General features: G+C 40.3%; 1 protein-coding gene across 2 annotated transcripts in view; it reads right to left on the reverse strand.

Moving 5' to 3' along the window:
• shcbp1 (SHC SH2-domain binding protein 1) overlaps positions 1 to 14,732 on the reverse strand; it is a 43,402-nt gene that overhangs the window by 19,043 nt on the left and 9,627 nt on the right. For both annotated transcript variants that reach the window (XM_068049364.1, XM_068049363.1), the window contains 5 exons: positions 9,770 to 9,862; positions 7,805 to 8,044; positions 5,161 to 5,335; positions 4,066 to 4,186; positions 1,928 to 2,059 (listed from right to left, as the gene is read on the reverse strand). In XM_068049364.1, the coding sequence (XP_067905465.1) occupies positions 1,928 to 2,059; positions 4,066 to 4,186; positions 5,161 to 5,335; positions 7,805 to 8,044; positions 9,770 to 9,862 (761 nt within the window). The remainder of the gene's footprint in view (positions 1 to 1,927; positions 2,060 to 4,065; positions 4,187 to 5,160; positions 5,336 to 7,804; positions 8,045 to 9,769; positions 9,863 to 14,732) is intronic.

Below are 14,732 nucleotides of genomic sequence, written 5' to 3' on the forward strand. Positions count from 1 at the left end.
GCAAGGAGAGGACACGAGAAGTCATTGGCAGATAGGATCAAGGAAAACCCTAAGGCTTTCTATAGGTATATCAGGAATAAAAGAATTACTAGAGTTAGATTAGGGCCAATCAAGGATAGTAGTGGGAAGTTGTGTGTGGAATCAGAGGAGATAGGGGAAGCGTTAAATGAATATTTTTCGTCAGTATTTACAGTAGAGAAAGAAAATGTTGTCGAGGAGAATACTGAGATTCAGACTACTAGGCTAGATGGGATTGAGGTTCACAAGGAGGAGTTGTTAGCAATTTTGGAAAGTGTGAAAATAGATAAGTCCCCTGGGCCAGATGGGATTTATCCTAGGATTCTCTGGGAAGCAAGGGAGGAGATTGCAGAGCCTTTGTCCTTGATCTTTATGTCGTCATTGTCGACAGGAATAGTGCCGGAAGACTGGAGGATAGCAAATGTTGTCCCCTTGTTCAAGAAGGGGAGTAGACAGAGCCCTGGTAATTATAGACCTGTGAGCCTTACTTCGGTTGTGGGTAAAATGTTGGAAAAGGTTATAAGAGACAGGATTTATAATCATCTTGAAAAGAATAAGTTCATTAGCGACAGTCAGCACGGTTTTGTGAAGGGTAGGTCGTGCCTCACAAACCTTATTGAGTTTTTCGAGAAGGTGACCAAACAGATGGATGAGGGTAAAGCAGTGGATGTGGTGTATATGGATTTCAGTAAGGCGTTTGATAAGGTTCCCCACAGTAGGCTATTGCAGAAAATACGGAAGTATGGGGTTGAAGGTGATTTAGAGCTTTGGATCAGAAATTGGCTAGCTGAAAGACAGAGGGTGGTGGTTGATGGCAAATGTTCATCCTGGAGTTTAGTTACTAGTGGTGTACCGCAAGGATCTGTTTTGGGGCCACTGCTGTTTGTCATTTTTATAAATGACCTGGAAGAGGGTGTAGAAGGGTGGGTTAGTAAATTTGCGGATGACACGAAGGTCGGTGGAGTTGTGGATAGTGCCGAAGGATGTTGTAGGGTACAGAGGGACATAGATAGGCTGCAGAGCTGGGCTGAGAGATGGCAAATGGAGTTTAATGCGGAAAAGTGTGAGGTGATTCACTTTGGAAGGAGTAACAGGAATGCAGAATACTGGGCTAATGGGAAGATTCTTGGTAGTGTAGATAAACAGAGAGATCTTGGTGTCCAGGTACATAAATCACTGAAAGTTGCTACCCAGGTTAATAGGGCTGTTAAGAAGGCATATGGTGTGTTAGCTTTTATTAGTAGGGGGATCGAGTTTCGGAGCCACGAGGTCATGCTGCAGCTGTACAAAACTCTGGTGAGACCGCACCTGGAGTATTGCATGCAGTTCTGGTCACCGCATTATAGGAAGGATGTGGAAGCTTTGGAAAGGGTGCAGAGGAGATTTACTAGGATGTTGCCTGGTATGGAGGGAAGGTCTTACGAGGAAAGGCTGAGGGACTTGAGGTTGTTTTCGTTGGAGAGAAGGAGGAGGAGAGGTGACTTAATAGAGACATATAAGATAATCAGAGGGTTAGATAGGGTGGATAGTGAGAGTCTTTTTCCTCGGATGGTGATGGCAAACACGAGGGGACATAGCTTTAAGTTGAGGGGTGATAGATTATAGGACAGATGTTAGAGGTAGTTTCTTTACTCAGAGAGTAGTAGGGGCGTGGAACGCCCTGCCTGCAACAGTAGTAGACTCGCCAACTTTAAGGGCATTTAAGTGGTCATTGGATAGACATATGGATGAAAATGGAATAGTGTAGGTCAGATGGTTTCACAGGTTGGCGCAACATCGAGGGCCGGAGGGCCTGTACTGCGCTGTAATGTTCTAATTCTATAGGTCCTTAGAAGTTTATTTGAAAGCATTTCATTCTCACAGGTTCCTTTACCCTTTTCCATATAGCAGACAATTATACTGTACTTACATAGAATACCTTCTGTAGCTTCATGCTGGATAAATTTCAGATTGGATATTTTTACATAATTGGCTGTGCAAGCAACAAAGGCATCTCCTTTACCTTCTTTTTCCAGCACAATGTCATCAGGAAGTCCATATCCTAGGCACACAGAAAGGAAATAAAGTGAAATATTTTCATGATTTGGTGGAAAACAGGCCACTACAGGTTTGTAGGACATTAAGAGTTTCTAAAATGCTAAAACATCACAACATGCATTGCACAAAACTATCAAAAGCTTTTCTGGGGTAGCAAAGCATTGTTAGAAGCACAAAATGTCTCCAGGGCATATTATTCCGCAAAGTTAAGCCCAGTTTTTCTCTACTGCAAAGCATTTTCTTGAAATCCTCTCCCCTGACTCCATCAGTTCACTTCCTATACCAAAAGCTAGAGTTCATGGACTTCTTTGTCACCAAGATTGAGACCAACTGCCTCTGCCACTTCATTCCCCTCCCCTAGTCCACCAGGCCAAACTTCCTCTAAGGATCTCACCACCTGCCCCCCACCACCTCATAGTCCTGAACTTGCATCTTACTCTATTTTCTCTCATCTCCCTTTATGCACTTTGAGTGCATTCTGTCCATAAGACCCACCTCCTCCCTCAACTCTTTTTCCACTAAACCGCTGACCATCCAACTTCCTTTCCTGGCTCCCATGCTGGCTGATATTAACGGTTCTCCCTCCTCAGGAACTGTCCCTCCCTCCTTCAAACCTGCCTTCATCACTCCTCTCCTCAAAAAACAACCCTTGACCCCTCCGTACTTGCAAACCACCCCATCTCCAATCTTCTTTCCTCTCCAAAGTCCTTGAATGCATTGCCACCTCAAGTCCATGCCTGAATCCCTCCAATCGGGTTTCTACCCATGCCACAGTACTAAAATGGCTCAGTCATAAATTATATTGTGACTATGAGAAAGGCAAACTGTCCCTCCTTGCCCTTCTCAACTGGTCTCCAGTGTTTGACTGGCTGACCACAGCATCTTCCGCCAACTGATCAGTCTTGACTTTTCTAAAGAGCCCCAAGCCTGTACAACCTTTCTTGATGAGTATAACCTGTCAATTCTGGTATCATCCTCGTTGTTTTTTTTGTGCCTCTATATTCTTATGTGGAGACCAGAGCTATTCACAGTATTTCAAGGTGTGGTCTAGCCAATGTTCTATACAAGTTTAACATAACTTCTCCATATTTGTTTATGGCTAGCTTTCTTAAAAAAAAATGCAAGCACTCTCCACTAAATATCAAATGATATATTCCCACTGAGTTTGATAGGAGTGTGCCTGCATGTGAAAGAGAAGGATTAAATACCAGAGTAGGGCTTCCTACAGATCCATAAACCTCAAATATCCCAACATCAGAGCTGTCTTTTTCCCCATCTCTTCAGTTGTCCCACCCGTACTATTCCCAGTTGTTAGTTCAAACACAGTCACTACTGAAATTAGACAGGAACCTACCCTCTTTCCTCCCAAAGTTCTGTTCTTTCCTCCAATTCCCAAAATTCTACTGACAGGATATTGGTTTTGCCTTTTCCTCGTGACGTGATCATGTTAAGACTCCATTTCATTGGACAATCACTTACATGTTGGCTGCCATTCAGATCCAAGCCATGATCTCCCCGTCCATCACTCTGCTTCTTCTAGCCACTGCCAAGCATACACTGCCTCAACCTCTAACTCCCATATCCTTAATATTACTCATATTTGACTGTGGCTGCTTTTTTTTCTGGTTTCATTCAGCAATCTTATTAACTCATTTGAAATGCTTTGAGAAGGTTGTTGAGATTTGATAATGCACAATATAAATGCAAAAGCACTATATAAATGCAAATCTTTCAGATCTTCAGACCTCCAGTCTACAGTGACCTGAATTTGTATTAGACCAACAGAGAAGGCAATAATTCATAAAGCTAATTATAAACAGGTACCACTAGATTCAAACTGAAATACATTAAAAAGATCTCTGCTAAGTATTACAAAAACAGGACTATATATTACACCAGTTGTTAAATGGTGCTTGCATTGACAAATATCACCCTTCCCTTTCCCAGGTTTACAGATAAGAAAACCTGTGTAAAGATGTAATGTGTCCATGTTATTCTTCCTGCTCCTACCTTCTACTTGAATGGAATCAGCAATGCTGAAGTAGCCATTCACAGAGTAATGACCAGGACAGATAACAACAACATCTCCTTCAAAGCAGGCATTTATTGCTATAAGTGGATCACTGTGAAACTAACAAGAAAAAGTAGTTACAGTAAAACATTTACTTCTATTTTCAAGATATATATTTCATATTATAAAGCATTTTCCGATACTGGTACTCTTCAGACTCAGTAGTAAGGAAGAACCATGGTTGTGTAGTTCTTCATTGCTTTGAACATTAGTTATACTAACTCAGTGTTTTTCACGCATCTCCTTAATTTCATAACTATTAAATGATCAGAGGAGCCAGCATTCCATGAAATATTCAACAAGCTTGCAAACAGCCATATGTGTTTTACTTGTACAAGAATTGCCAGATTCTCTCAAGTTTAAAAACTATGCTGGTTCACACACGTTTTCCTAAATCATAAACTAACTGGATTATGGTGCAACATTGAAGTTCACATCACAAAAATGTAAATGAAAACTTGAGAATAGCAAGGACAAATCTGGATCAGATTAGCTCTTTTGGTGGCTCTCAGATTTGGATCAGAAAGTTGCAGGGTTAAGTCACATACACAGAGCTGATAATCTAACTGGCACTCTAGTGCAGTACTACATTGTCAGAGGCATTATCCTTTTGGACATGTCAAACCAAGATCCGATCAGCTTGTTCCAGTGGTTCAATTGGACATTAAAGATTCCAAGGCTTTATTGAAAGAAGGGGAGGAATATTCCCTTCCCTGGCCAAGGTTACTCCCTCACCACCACCAAAATGAATAACAGGCCATTTTTCTCATTGCTGTAGGTGATGTTGCTGGCATTGAATAATTGCAATGCATGCCTATAAAACAAGCCACTGCACTTAAAAAGTAATTCATTGTGTGAATAAAATACAATAAACATCTGATTTTTCTTGTAATGTCAAAATGTTTGTTTAAAAAGTTACAAATCTGTCCACTCTACAATCCCTCAGGACTGTATTTTTGATTGCATTAATAAGTGAATACAACAGTTTTATTCAACTAATATTTCATTCATAAATGGTCAGTAAAAATAATTACCTCCAGCACATGCTCCTGAGTAACATGGTCCAGGTTTAGTTTCTCCCTCAACAAAGATTTCAGCAGACTAACAGTCATGGAGCTTGAAACTATATGAGTAACTTTTTCACCTAGGGGACGAATTCCTTTAGCTTGCTTTGTTGGCAATCCATAGCCATCCTGACATAGCACGTACCTAAAAATAATGTTTCTTAAAGTTATTGTTGTTTTGATTAGGATCTGAGTTTCAGCTTTATATAGCTTTATCTAAATTTCTCCCAATCGTCATCAACCATCAGTCCCAGAACATCACTGCAGGAGTTCCTCAGGGCAGTATCCTAGGCCCAACCATCTTTACCTGCTTTATCAATGACCTTCCCTCCATCATAAAGGTCAGAAGTAGGGATGTCTGCTGATGATTACACAGCATTCAGTTTTATTCACAGCTCCTCAGAGGCAAGATGTGAGACCATTTTGACCTTAAGAGTAGCTCTCTGGGGAGGGGGAAGGTGAAAAGAAAAAGTCAGGACAATCATGAAAGCTTATCCAGCTGACAGAAATCCAGCAAGCAAAAAAGGTGTCCTGCTATGAGTTCTATATTTCAACTTGTGCAACACAGAACTGAAGGTGCTCTCCTGTCTCTAGATTGAAGACTCGGCTACCAGAGAAATCTACTAAATCTATGAGAAATTGACCCGAGAAGATGCAACAGGTTTACCATAAACCCCGAAAACCTATCTCTCTTCAACCCACTTACCCCTTTACCTCTCTATCTATCTCTTGTGTGTGTGCACGCGCCAATAAGTGTGTAGGCGCGGTTGCAACGACTAGGGTTGCTTTCTTTGGAACAAAGAAGGCTGAGGGGAGACCTAATTGAAATGTATAAAATTATGAGGTATCTAGATGGAATGGATAGGAAAACCCTACTCCCCTTGGTTGAGGGGTCCATAACCTGGGGGCATAGATTTAGGTTCAGAGGTAGGAGGTTTACAGGGGATTTGAGAGGAAATTTTTCACCGAGGGTGGTGGAGATCTGAAACTCACTGCCTGAATGCGTGGTGGAGGAAGAAACCCTCATGTTATTTAAATAGTACTTGGAAATGCACTTTATGTGCCGTAACCTATGCTATGGACCAAGGGCTGAAAAGCTGGATTAGGCTGGATGGCTACTTGTCAGCTGGCATTGTCAAGATAGGCCAAATGGCCTCCTTCCATGCTGGAAATTTCTATGGATTCTTCAGCATTGGAACAGCACTCATCCAGGCAAGAGGAGAGTATCCTCTCAGTGTCAGGGATTCCATGCTTCTCCAGAAGGTACGGTGTTGAGGTTCCCCACAGGCTGCAATTCCCAAGCAATCGGTATGAAAACTTCTACTTTTACACCGTTTGTCTTGATTAGTAAAAATCCTTGAAAACGTTACACCTTGTTCAATGAGGGGTAAATGGGATTCTAACTGCATACTAACTTCATAATCACAGTTGAACACCCTCACTGATCCTGAAAAGCTAATTTTGTATTGGTGGAATGTCAAATTTCTCCATTACAATTAAAAATCTGCATTTTTATGGTATAAATTTATGGTATAAATTTTAAAAGAAAAATATTTTAGCTTTCATTAAAATCTAATCATTTATTTTGTTATCTGAACATTTAAATTAATTGAGGTAAGACAGAAAAATGGAGTGTTTAGGAACATAAAAAATAGGAGAAGGCCATTAAGCCCCTCAAGCATGCCCCACCATTCAAGTGGATCGTGGTTAACCTTCTACCTCAATGCCATTTCCCCACACTATCCCCATATCCTTTGATGCCTTTAATATCTAGAAATCTATCAATTTCTGTCTTGAATATATTCAATGACTGAGCCTCCACCACCCTCTGGGGGAGGAATTCCAAAGATTCACCACCCTCTGACTGAAGTAATTCTTCTTCATCTCAATCTTAAATCGCTTACCTCTTATTCTGAGACTGTGTCTCCTGGTTCTAGAACCCCCAGCCAGGGGAAACATCTTTCTTGCATCTATCCTGTCTAGCCCTGTTAGAATTTTGTATGTTTCAATGAGATCACCTCTCATTCTTCTAAATGCTAGAGAATACAGGCCCAGCCTCCTCAAAGGACAATCCCGCCATCCCAGGAATCAGTCTGGTGAACTTCATTGCACTCCTTCTATGGCAATTATATCCTTCCTTAGGGAAGGAGACCACAACTGTACACAATACTCCAGGTGTGGTCTTATCAAGGCTCTATACAATTGCAGCAAGACATCTTTACTCCCCTACTCAAATCCTCTTGCAATAAAGTGAAGGATGAAGTGCTTTTAACTTCCAGGTTTGCTGCAAGAATACTCCAATGCAGTTGGCTGCTTACTGCAAACCCAGAGCTCCCCTTGATTTAGCATCAGATTTAAACCACCATCGGGAAAGGGAAGTCTACACCACAGAGATTGCTAGATGGGCAGCTTTCTTAGAGGCCAGCAGTGAGCGAGGTTGCTTCGCCGTTGACTGCAAAATCTAGATTACAAAAATCTTCCACCGTGGTAAAAAATTTCAAAAGTAAATACATCATTTATAATGGTAAATTTTCATTAATTTCAATATCTAACAGGAAAAGCATAAGGTATTGTTTGTAAACAGGAGTCAGGAGTGAAACAAATTAAGGATTACCTATAAAACGGTGTCTCCATTATTCGAAGTTTATATTTAAACTTCTCCAATTGTTCACAAAGTTTAACTCCTTCCACCATGGAAATGTTACTCAATTCAGATTCTGATTCTGAATCACTAATAGAAATATTATCTCTCAGTTTCATAAAATCCTTATATGTCTCCTCACACTTAGACAACAGATGATTATATTCAGCAACGAGATCAACAGGAACACGATCCTCAAGAATATCATAGTACCTGAATTTAGAAACAAAAGTGAATGCTGTAACAAGCAGGGGTGTATCTTTAATTTTGTAACCAGCCCAGATCACACATCCCTTTACCTAATCTATAAGCTACCGTTGGCAGCAGTTAACAGTTCTGACCTGTTTATTGAAATTATTATAGTTGAATGGGACATGTAACACAAATATTTCAAGACACATGCATTCAGTCCCAATTCTGGTGCAGTTACTTAGGATTCAAAGATTCGGAGTAAAAATGGCAAAAAGTTTGGTTTCAGCCCTTTTGTATTTCAATGGGGTACTTCAATGGAGGTGTTCTATGTTGCTTAAATATAAAGACAACATTCAGCAATCCAGTAAGGAAGGGGCTGAACCACTAATAAAAAAGCTCAATCTTCAATCCATTCAGAGTAAGCCAACTTTTGTCAGGGCAGCCAGTGGAGCATGATGGGAAGGGAGAATTGGCAATAGCTCCTACATCTAACTGCTAATCAGCAACTGCTGTTGACAGGACCCAACCTGTGCATGATGCCCCCACTGTGAAATAGCCTGTCAAAATGTCAAAGCTTAAACATGAATAAAGACACTTGGACAAAATGCTGAAAGCAAAAGGCACTGGACAAATACACCCCAGCAAGGAATCAACACTTTCAAAGGAAGGAAGAAAATTAGTGAGAATGAGAAAAAAAATTATGCATTCCAGTAACATTATTGCAATCCAAACATTGATAGATCCACCAGTTCAATTAATACTAAAATCCATGGCTTTAAGAAATAGTACTTTTGTCAAACAGATCAAATTTCAGTTTGCTTACAGCACCATCTGGTGTCAGGAATCAGCCAAATAGTGAGCAGCCCCAATATTAACAGTTGAAACTGAATAATGGGTATAGTGAAAAAAAGGATTATAGCTGGCCCTAAGTGCATTGAGATTTAGGCTAAAAGGTGTGAAAGATCTCATAATATATTGATGACGTAACTAGAAGTGAACTATGAAGGTCAAACAAACCAAAATTCACCAGACCATCTAATTTCATTGACAGTTAAGTAAAACTGGTTAAAATTACAAAATTAAGGCAGACAACGACTACAGGCAAAAGCACAGTAACAAATAAATACAGAAGCAAAATACTGGATGCTGGAAATCTGAAGTAAAAACAGAAAATGCTGGGAAAACTCAGCAGGTTAGGCAGCATCTGTGGAGAGAGATGCAGATAACATCTCAGGTCAAAAACCTAAATTTCTCCCACCACAGACGCTGCCTGACTTGAGTATTTCCAGCATTGTTTTTATTTTATAATTAAATAAATTATGTCTATAGGTTAGTTTAAGTTTTACTACTTAAAATAATTCATTTACAGGGTTTCTAAAACATGTTTGTGTCAATTACATCTTTATCATTGCAATGCATAGTTTTAGCTGTACACTTACAGATAGGGTTTAGGTTGGAAAGGCTAATCTCTCCAATTGATTAATTTCTGATCTGTTGGCACAGCAACAGGGTACTTAAGTATTATGGTGATTACATATTTAAACCCAACAAAACCAAGTTTGCGACTTCTATTAAATCAGAGACAGAACTTACAGAAAGGTAACTGCAATTCCAGAAAATACTGTTCCAAATTCATTATCTCAGCGTTATCAGAAAATTACATTAACTCTGGAAATGCTGAATGAATTCTCAATATTAACAATTTGCAACTGTTGGCCATGTCAAACCTTGGCAAAATATACTAACAGCTTTAATCTCGGTTCACAACATCTGACAAAATAATCAAAATCATCTTCGTCATCTTCATCCCAGTTTCTCCAGATGTGTTGGAAGAAAAATCTACAAAACATAAAATGTCAAGCAATTTATACTAATTGCAACCAATTGCACTAAATGTTAAAATACATAAATGAACTCCTTTGAGAGGGGTGCTGAACATATTCAATTAACCATAAAGAGCACTTGGTGATATCAGTCATTCATCAGAGACTCAGTTGATTATTCAGCAAATAAAGTTAGGAAAAGTTACAGGCAAAAGTTTTCCTTGCAAGTTTTATTCACTCTGAAGGGTCATGCTTTGAGCAAGCTCCGACCTCAAAGACAGTGACTCCTTTGGGTCTACTGATGACCTTTAGCATTGGTGGAAACCAAGTAAAAATCCATTGTGAAATAAAATAAATAAATTTATGACCTTAATAAATATTGGTGAAAATTTGTCATGTAACGGGAAAATATCTTAGGAAGCATCATCTACTTAGACTAGGTGAGCTTCATAAAATAAATGGTAGAGTCAATAATCTCCCACATGGTTATGTTAGTACTTATGAAATGTGGGACTGGACAGATCCTTCAATTTCTGCATTCCTTTCATGTAGAAAAGGCCATTGACAGCCTACAGGCAAATTACCTGTTCTATGCCTTGGAAGTCTTGGCTTTGGCCAGAATAGTGGCTCAAAACAACGGCCTGGATTTTGCAGTGATAATGACAACAAAAGTAAGGGAGTAAAAGGTAGACAGAGGAGACTTCATCTGAGTGAGACATAGTCAGAGTGTGAAGGTGGGATTTTGGTTCACGTGGTAAGTTCAATTTAGATTAAGAGTCAGGCTCTGACATAAAATGTTCAAACTTCAAGTTAGTTAAATTACCTTGTTAAACAGAGAGCTGCCTGCCAGTGGCAGTTAACTGTCAATCCTGTAAGGGTTTAGTTTAGCTTGTTTAGAGATACAGCACTGAAGCAGGCCCTTCGGCCCACCGAGTCTGTGCCGACCATCAACCACCCATTTACACTAATCCTACACTAATTTCATATTCCTACCACATCCCCACCTGTCCCTATATTTCCCTACCACCTACCGATACTAGGGGCAATTTATAATGGCCAATTAACCCATCAACCTGCAAGTCTTTTGGCATGTGGGAGGAAACCGGAGCACCCGGAGGAAACCCATGCAGACACAGGGAGAACTTGCAAACTCCACACAGGCAGTACCCAGAATTGAACCCGGGTCACTGGAGCTGTGAGGCTGCGGTGCTAACCACTGCGCCGCCCATGTAGAGAGGAGACTTTGGTCGAGTGAGACATAGTCAGAGTGTGAATGTGGGAATTCAGTGCAGAGGGGGGAAAGAGGTGCTTCTTTTTCAGCCTCCAGTAACTGTAGAAGATGCAAGTTGCTTCCCAGAAATAGGGGGCAACCTTGAAACAGTGACATCACAGGAAAGCTGCATAGTGATTGGTTGGTGAATAACTGCTGTTAGGCAGTATCTGTAAATAGCTAGGTTAGCACACTGCTGTTGGGGAGGGGTGTTAATAGCTGGAAATTAGAAAAACGTAAAATTAAAAATAAAATTTAAGCAGCTACCTTATAATTAAGACACAAGCAGAAGGGAAGTAAAAAGCTGGTGAGTCTACTGTTTTGTTTTATTTTTAAGCTGTAAGGTTTATTGCATTACCAAGGTTTAGATTTAGTGCTGGTGAGGAGAGGCATCAATTTTTTAAAAATTAGTTTATTAAAACACAATCAGGATGGCAGGGCAGGTGCTGTGTGCAGCTGCAGTATGTGGGAGCTCATGGATACCAATGTGATCCACAGCAACCATGTCTGCAGTAAGTATGTACGGCTTGAGGAGCTTCAGCTCAGAGCAGATGAGCTGGAGGCCGAGCTACAGATACTGCGATGCATCAGGGAGGGGGGGAAAAGTTACCTCGACACTTTGTTCTAGAAGCAGTCACACCCCATAGGATAGTGTCTTCTGATTTGGTCAGTGGTCGGGGGAGCTGTGACTGCGAGTGAGGCAAGTTAAGGGGATCGAGAAGGCAGAAGTGGTGGAGCCTCAGAACTTGCAATTGTCCAACAGATTTCACGTTCTTTCATCTTGCACAGATGAGAACGAGGGCTGCAGAGTGGATGAGCAAATTGACCATGGCACTTTGGTACAGGAAGCCATTCAAGCAGAGGCAGTAAATAGGAATTTAGTGGTAGTAGGAGAAAGTATAGTCAGGGGGATAGACACAGTTCTCTGCAGCCAAGATCAAGAGTCCAGAAGGATGTGTTGCCTGCCTGGTGCCAGGGTTCGGAACATCTGCTCTGGGCTGGAGAGGAACTTGCAGTGGGAGGGGGAGGATCAAGTTGTTGCGGTCCACGTGGGTACCAACGACATAGATAAGACAAGGAAAGAGATTCTGCATAGGGAGTATGAACAGTTAGGGACTAAATTAAAAAGTAAAATCTCAAAAGGTAATAATCTCTGGATTATTACCTTTTGAGATTTTACTTTTTAATTTAATAATCTCTGGATTATTACCTGAGCCACGAGCAAATTGAAGTAAGATAAGAAAGATTAGAGAGGTGAATGTGTGGCTCAAAGACTGGTGTGGTAGAAATGGGTTTCAATTCATGGGGCACTGGCACCAGTACTGGGGAAAGTGGGAGCTGTACTGTTGGGACTGTCTTCACCTGAACAGTGTTGGGACAAGTGTTCTGATGAGTCACATAACTAGGGCAGTAGAGAGGGCTTTAAACTAAATAGTGGGGGGAAGCGATCATGTGAGAGGTGATGTGGTAAATCAAAGGGAAACAATGAGCTAATAGAGCAGGGTAGCGATTTGGGTAATGATAACCAGAGTGTGGCAGGAACAGAAAGCGTGCAAATGTAAGACTGCACCAGTAGATAAGGCCAAAGATTGCAGAAATGGTTAAAAAAAGACAGAATTAAATGCCCTGTATCCAAATGCGCGCAGCAGTCATAACAAAATGGATGAATTGTTAGCACAGATATTTATTTCTATGTATGACCTGATAGCCATTACGCAGACATAGTTGCAAGTTGACAAAGGCTGGGACCTGAATATTGAAGGGTATTTGACATTTTGAAAAGACAGGAAGCTAGGAAAAGATGGTGAGGTAGGCTTTGATAATTAAGGATGTCATTAGTACAGTAGCGAGAGATGACCATAGCTCAGGCTAGCAAGATGTAGAATCAGTTTGGGTAGAGATAAGAAATAGGAAAGGTAAGAGATCACTTGTGGGAGTAATTTACAGGTCCCCTAAAAGTTGCTACACTGTACGACAGAGTATACAGGAAGAAATAAATGGGGGGTGTAAGAAAGGTACTGCAATAGTCATGGGTAACTAATCTACACATAGATTGGGCAAATCAGATTGGCAAAGGTAGCCTGGAAAATGAGTTCATTGATGTTTCGGGACAATTTCTTAGAGCAGTATGTTCCAGAGCCAACTAGGCAGCAGGATATTCTAGTCCTGGTAACGCACAATGATACAAGATTAATCAATAACCTCATGGCAAAGGAGCTTCTAGGCGACAGCAATCATAACAATGAATTTCACGTTGAGTTTGAAGTGGAGAAGTGTTTTAAACCTAAATAAAAAGGTAATTACAAGGATATGAAGGCAGCGCTAGCTAAAGTGAACTGGGAAGCCCGATTAAAAGGTAGGTCAGTAGAGATCCAGTGGCAGACGTTTAAGGAGATATTTAATAGCACACAGCAAAGATTTATCCCAGTGAGAAAGAAATATTCTGAGAAGAATGCATCATCCAAGGCTAACTAAGGAAGTTAAAGATAGTATTAAGATAGATAAATTAAAAGAAACACTGTATAAATCTACAAAGATTAATGGTAGCTCAGAAGATTGGACAGATTTTAAGAAGCAGCAAAGAATGATGTAAAAAATAATTAAGATGGAGAAAGAATACGAGAGAAAACTAGCTAGTAATGTAAAAACAGACAGTAAGAGTTTCTACAAGTATTTAAATAGGAAGAGAGTAACTAAAGCTAGTGTTGATCCTCTACAGAATGAGTCTGGGGAATTGATAATAGAAAACAAGGAAGTGGCAGAAAGTTGAACAGGTATTTTGTGTCTGTTTTCACTGCAGAAGACTTAGAAAACCTGCCAAAGGTACTTGAAAATGAAGAGTTGAAAGGGAGGGAGGAACTCAAAACAATCACCATCACCAGGGAAAAGGTGCTGGGAAAATTACACCTAAAGGCTGACAGGTCCCCAAGTCCAGATGGCCTGCATTCCAAGGTATTAAAAGAAGTAGCTGCAGAGATAGTAGAGGCTTTGGCTATAATCTTCCAAAATTCCTTAGATTCTGGAAGGGTTCCAGCAGATTGGAAAATAGTAAATGCAACACCTTTATTGAAGAAAGGAGGGAGACAGAAAGCAGGAAACTATAGGCCAGTTAGCCTAACATATCAGAGAAATTACTAGAATCCTTTATTAAGCAGGTTATAGCAGGATACTTGGATCATCATAATGGGATCAGGCATCAATTTAACATGGTTTTGTGAAAGGGAAATAGTATATAACTAATTTATTAGAGTTCTTCTAGGAAATAACAAGCAAGTTGGATAAAACTGTAAATATGGTGTACTTAGATTTCCAAAAAGCATTTGATAAGGTGTCATATCAAAGGTTACTGCACAAGATAACACATATGGGGTAACATATTAGCATGGATAAAGGACTGGTTAGCTAACAGGAAGCAGAGAGTACGGATAAATGGGTCTTTTTCAGGTTGGCAAGTTGGAACGAGTGGAGTGCCAGAGGGATCAGTGCTGGGGCGTCAACTATTTACAACTTATATCAATGACTTGGATGAAGGGACTGAATGTACGGTAGCTAAATTTGCTGATGACATCAAGATAGGAAGGAAAGTTAGTTGTCAAGAGGAGGTAAAGAATCTACA

Source organism: Heterodontus francisci, chromosome 17 (genome assembly GCF_036365525.1).
Source record: "Heterodontus francisci isolate sHetFra1 chromosome 17, sHetFra1.hap1, whole genome shotgun sequence".
Taxonomy (NCBI): Eukaryota; Metazoa; Chordata; class Chondrichthyes; order Heterodontiformes; family Heterodontidae; genus Heterodontus; species Heterodontus francisci.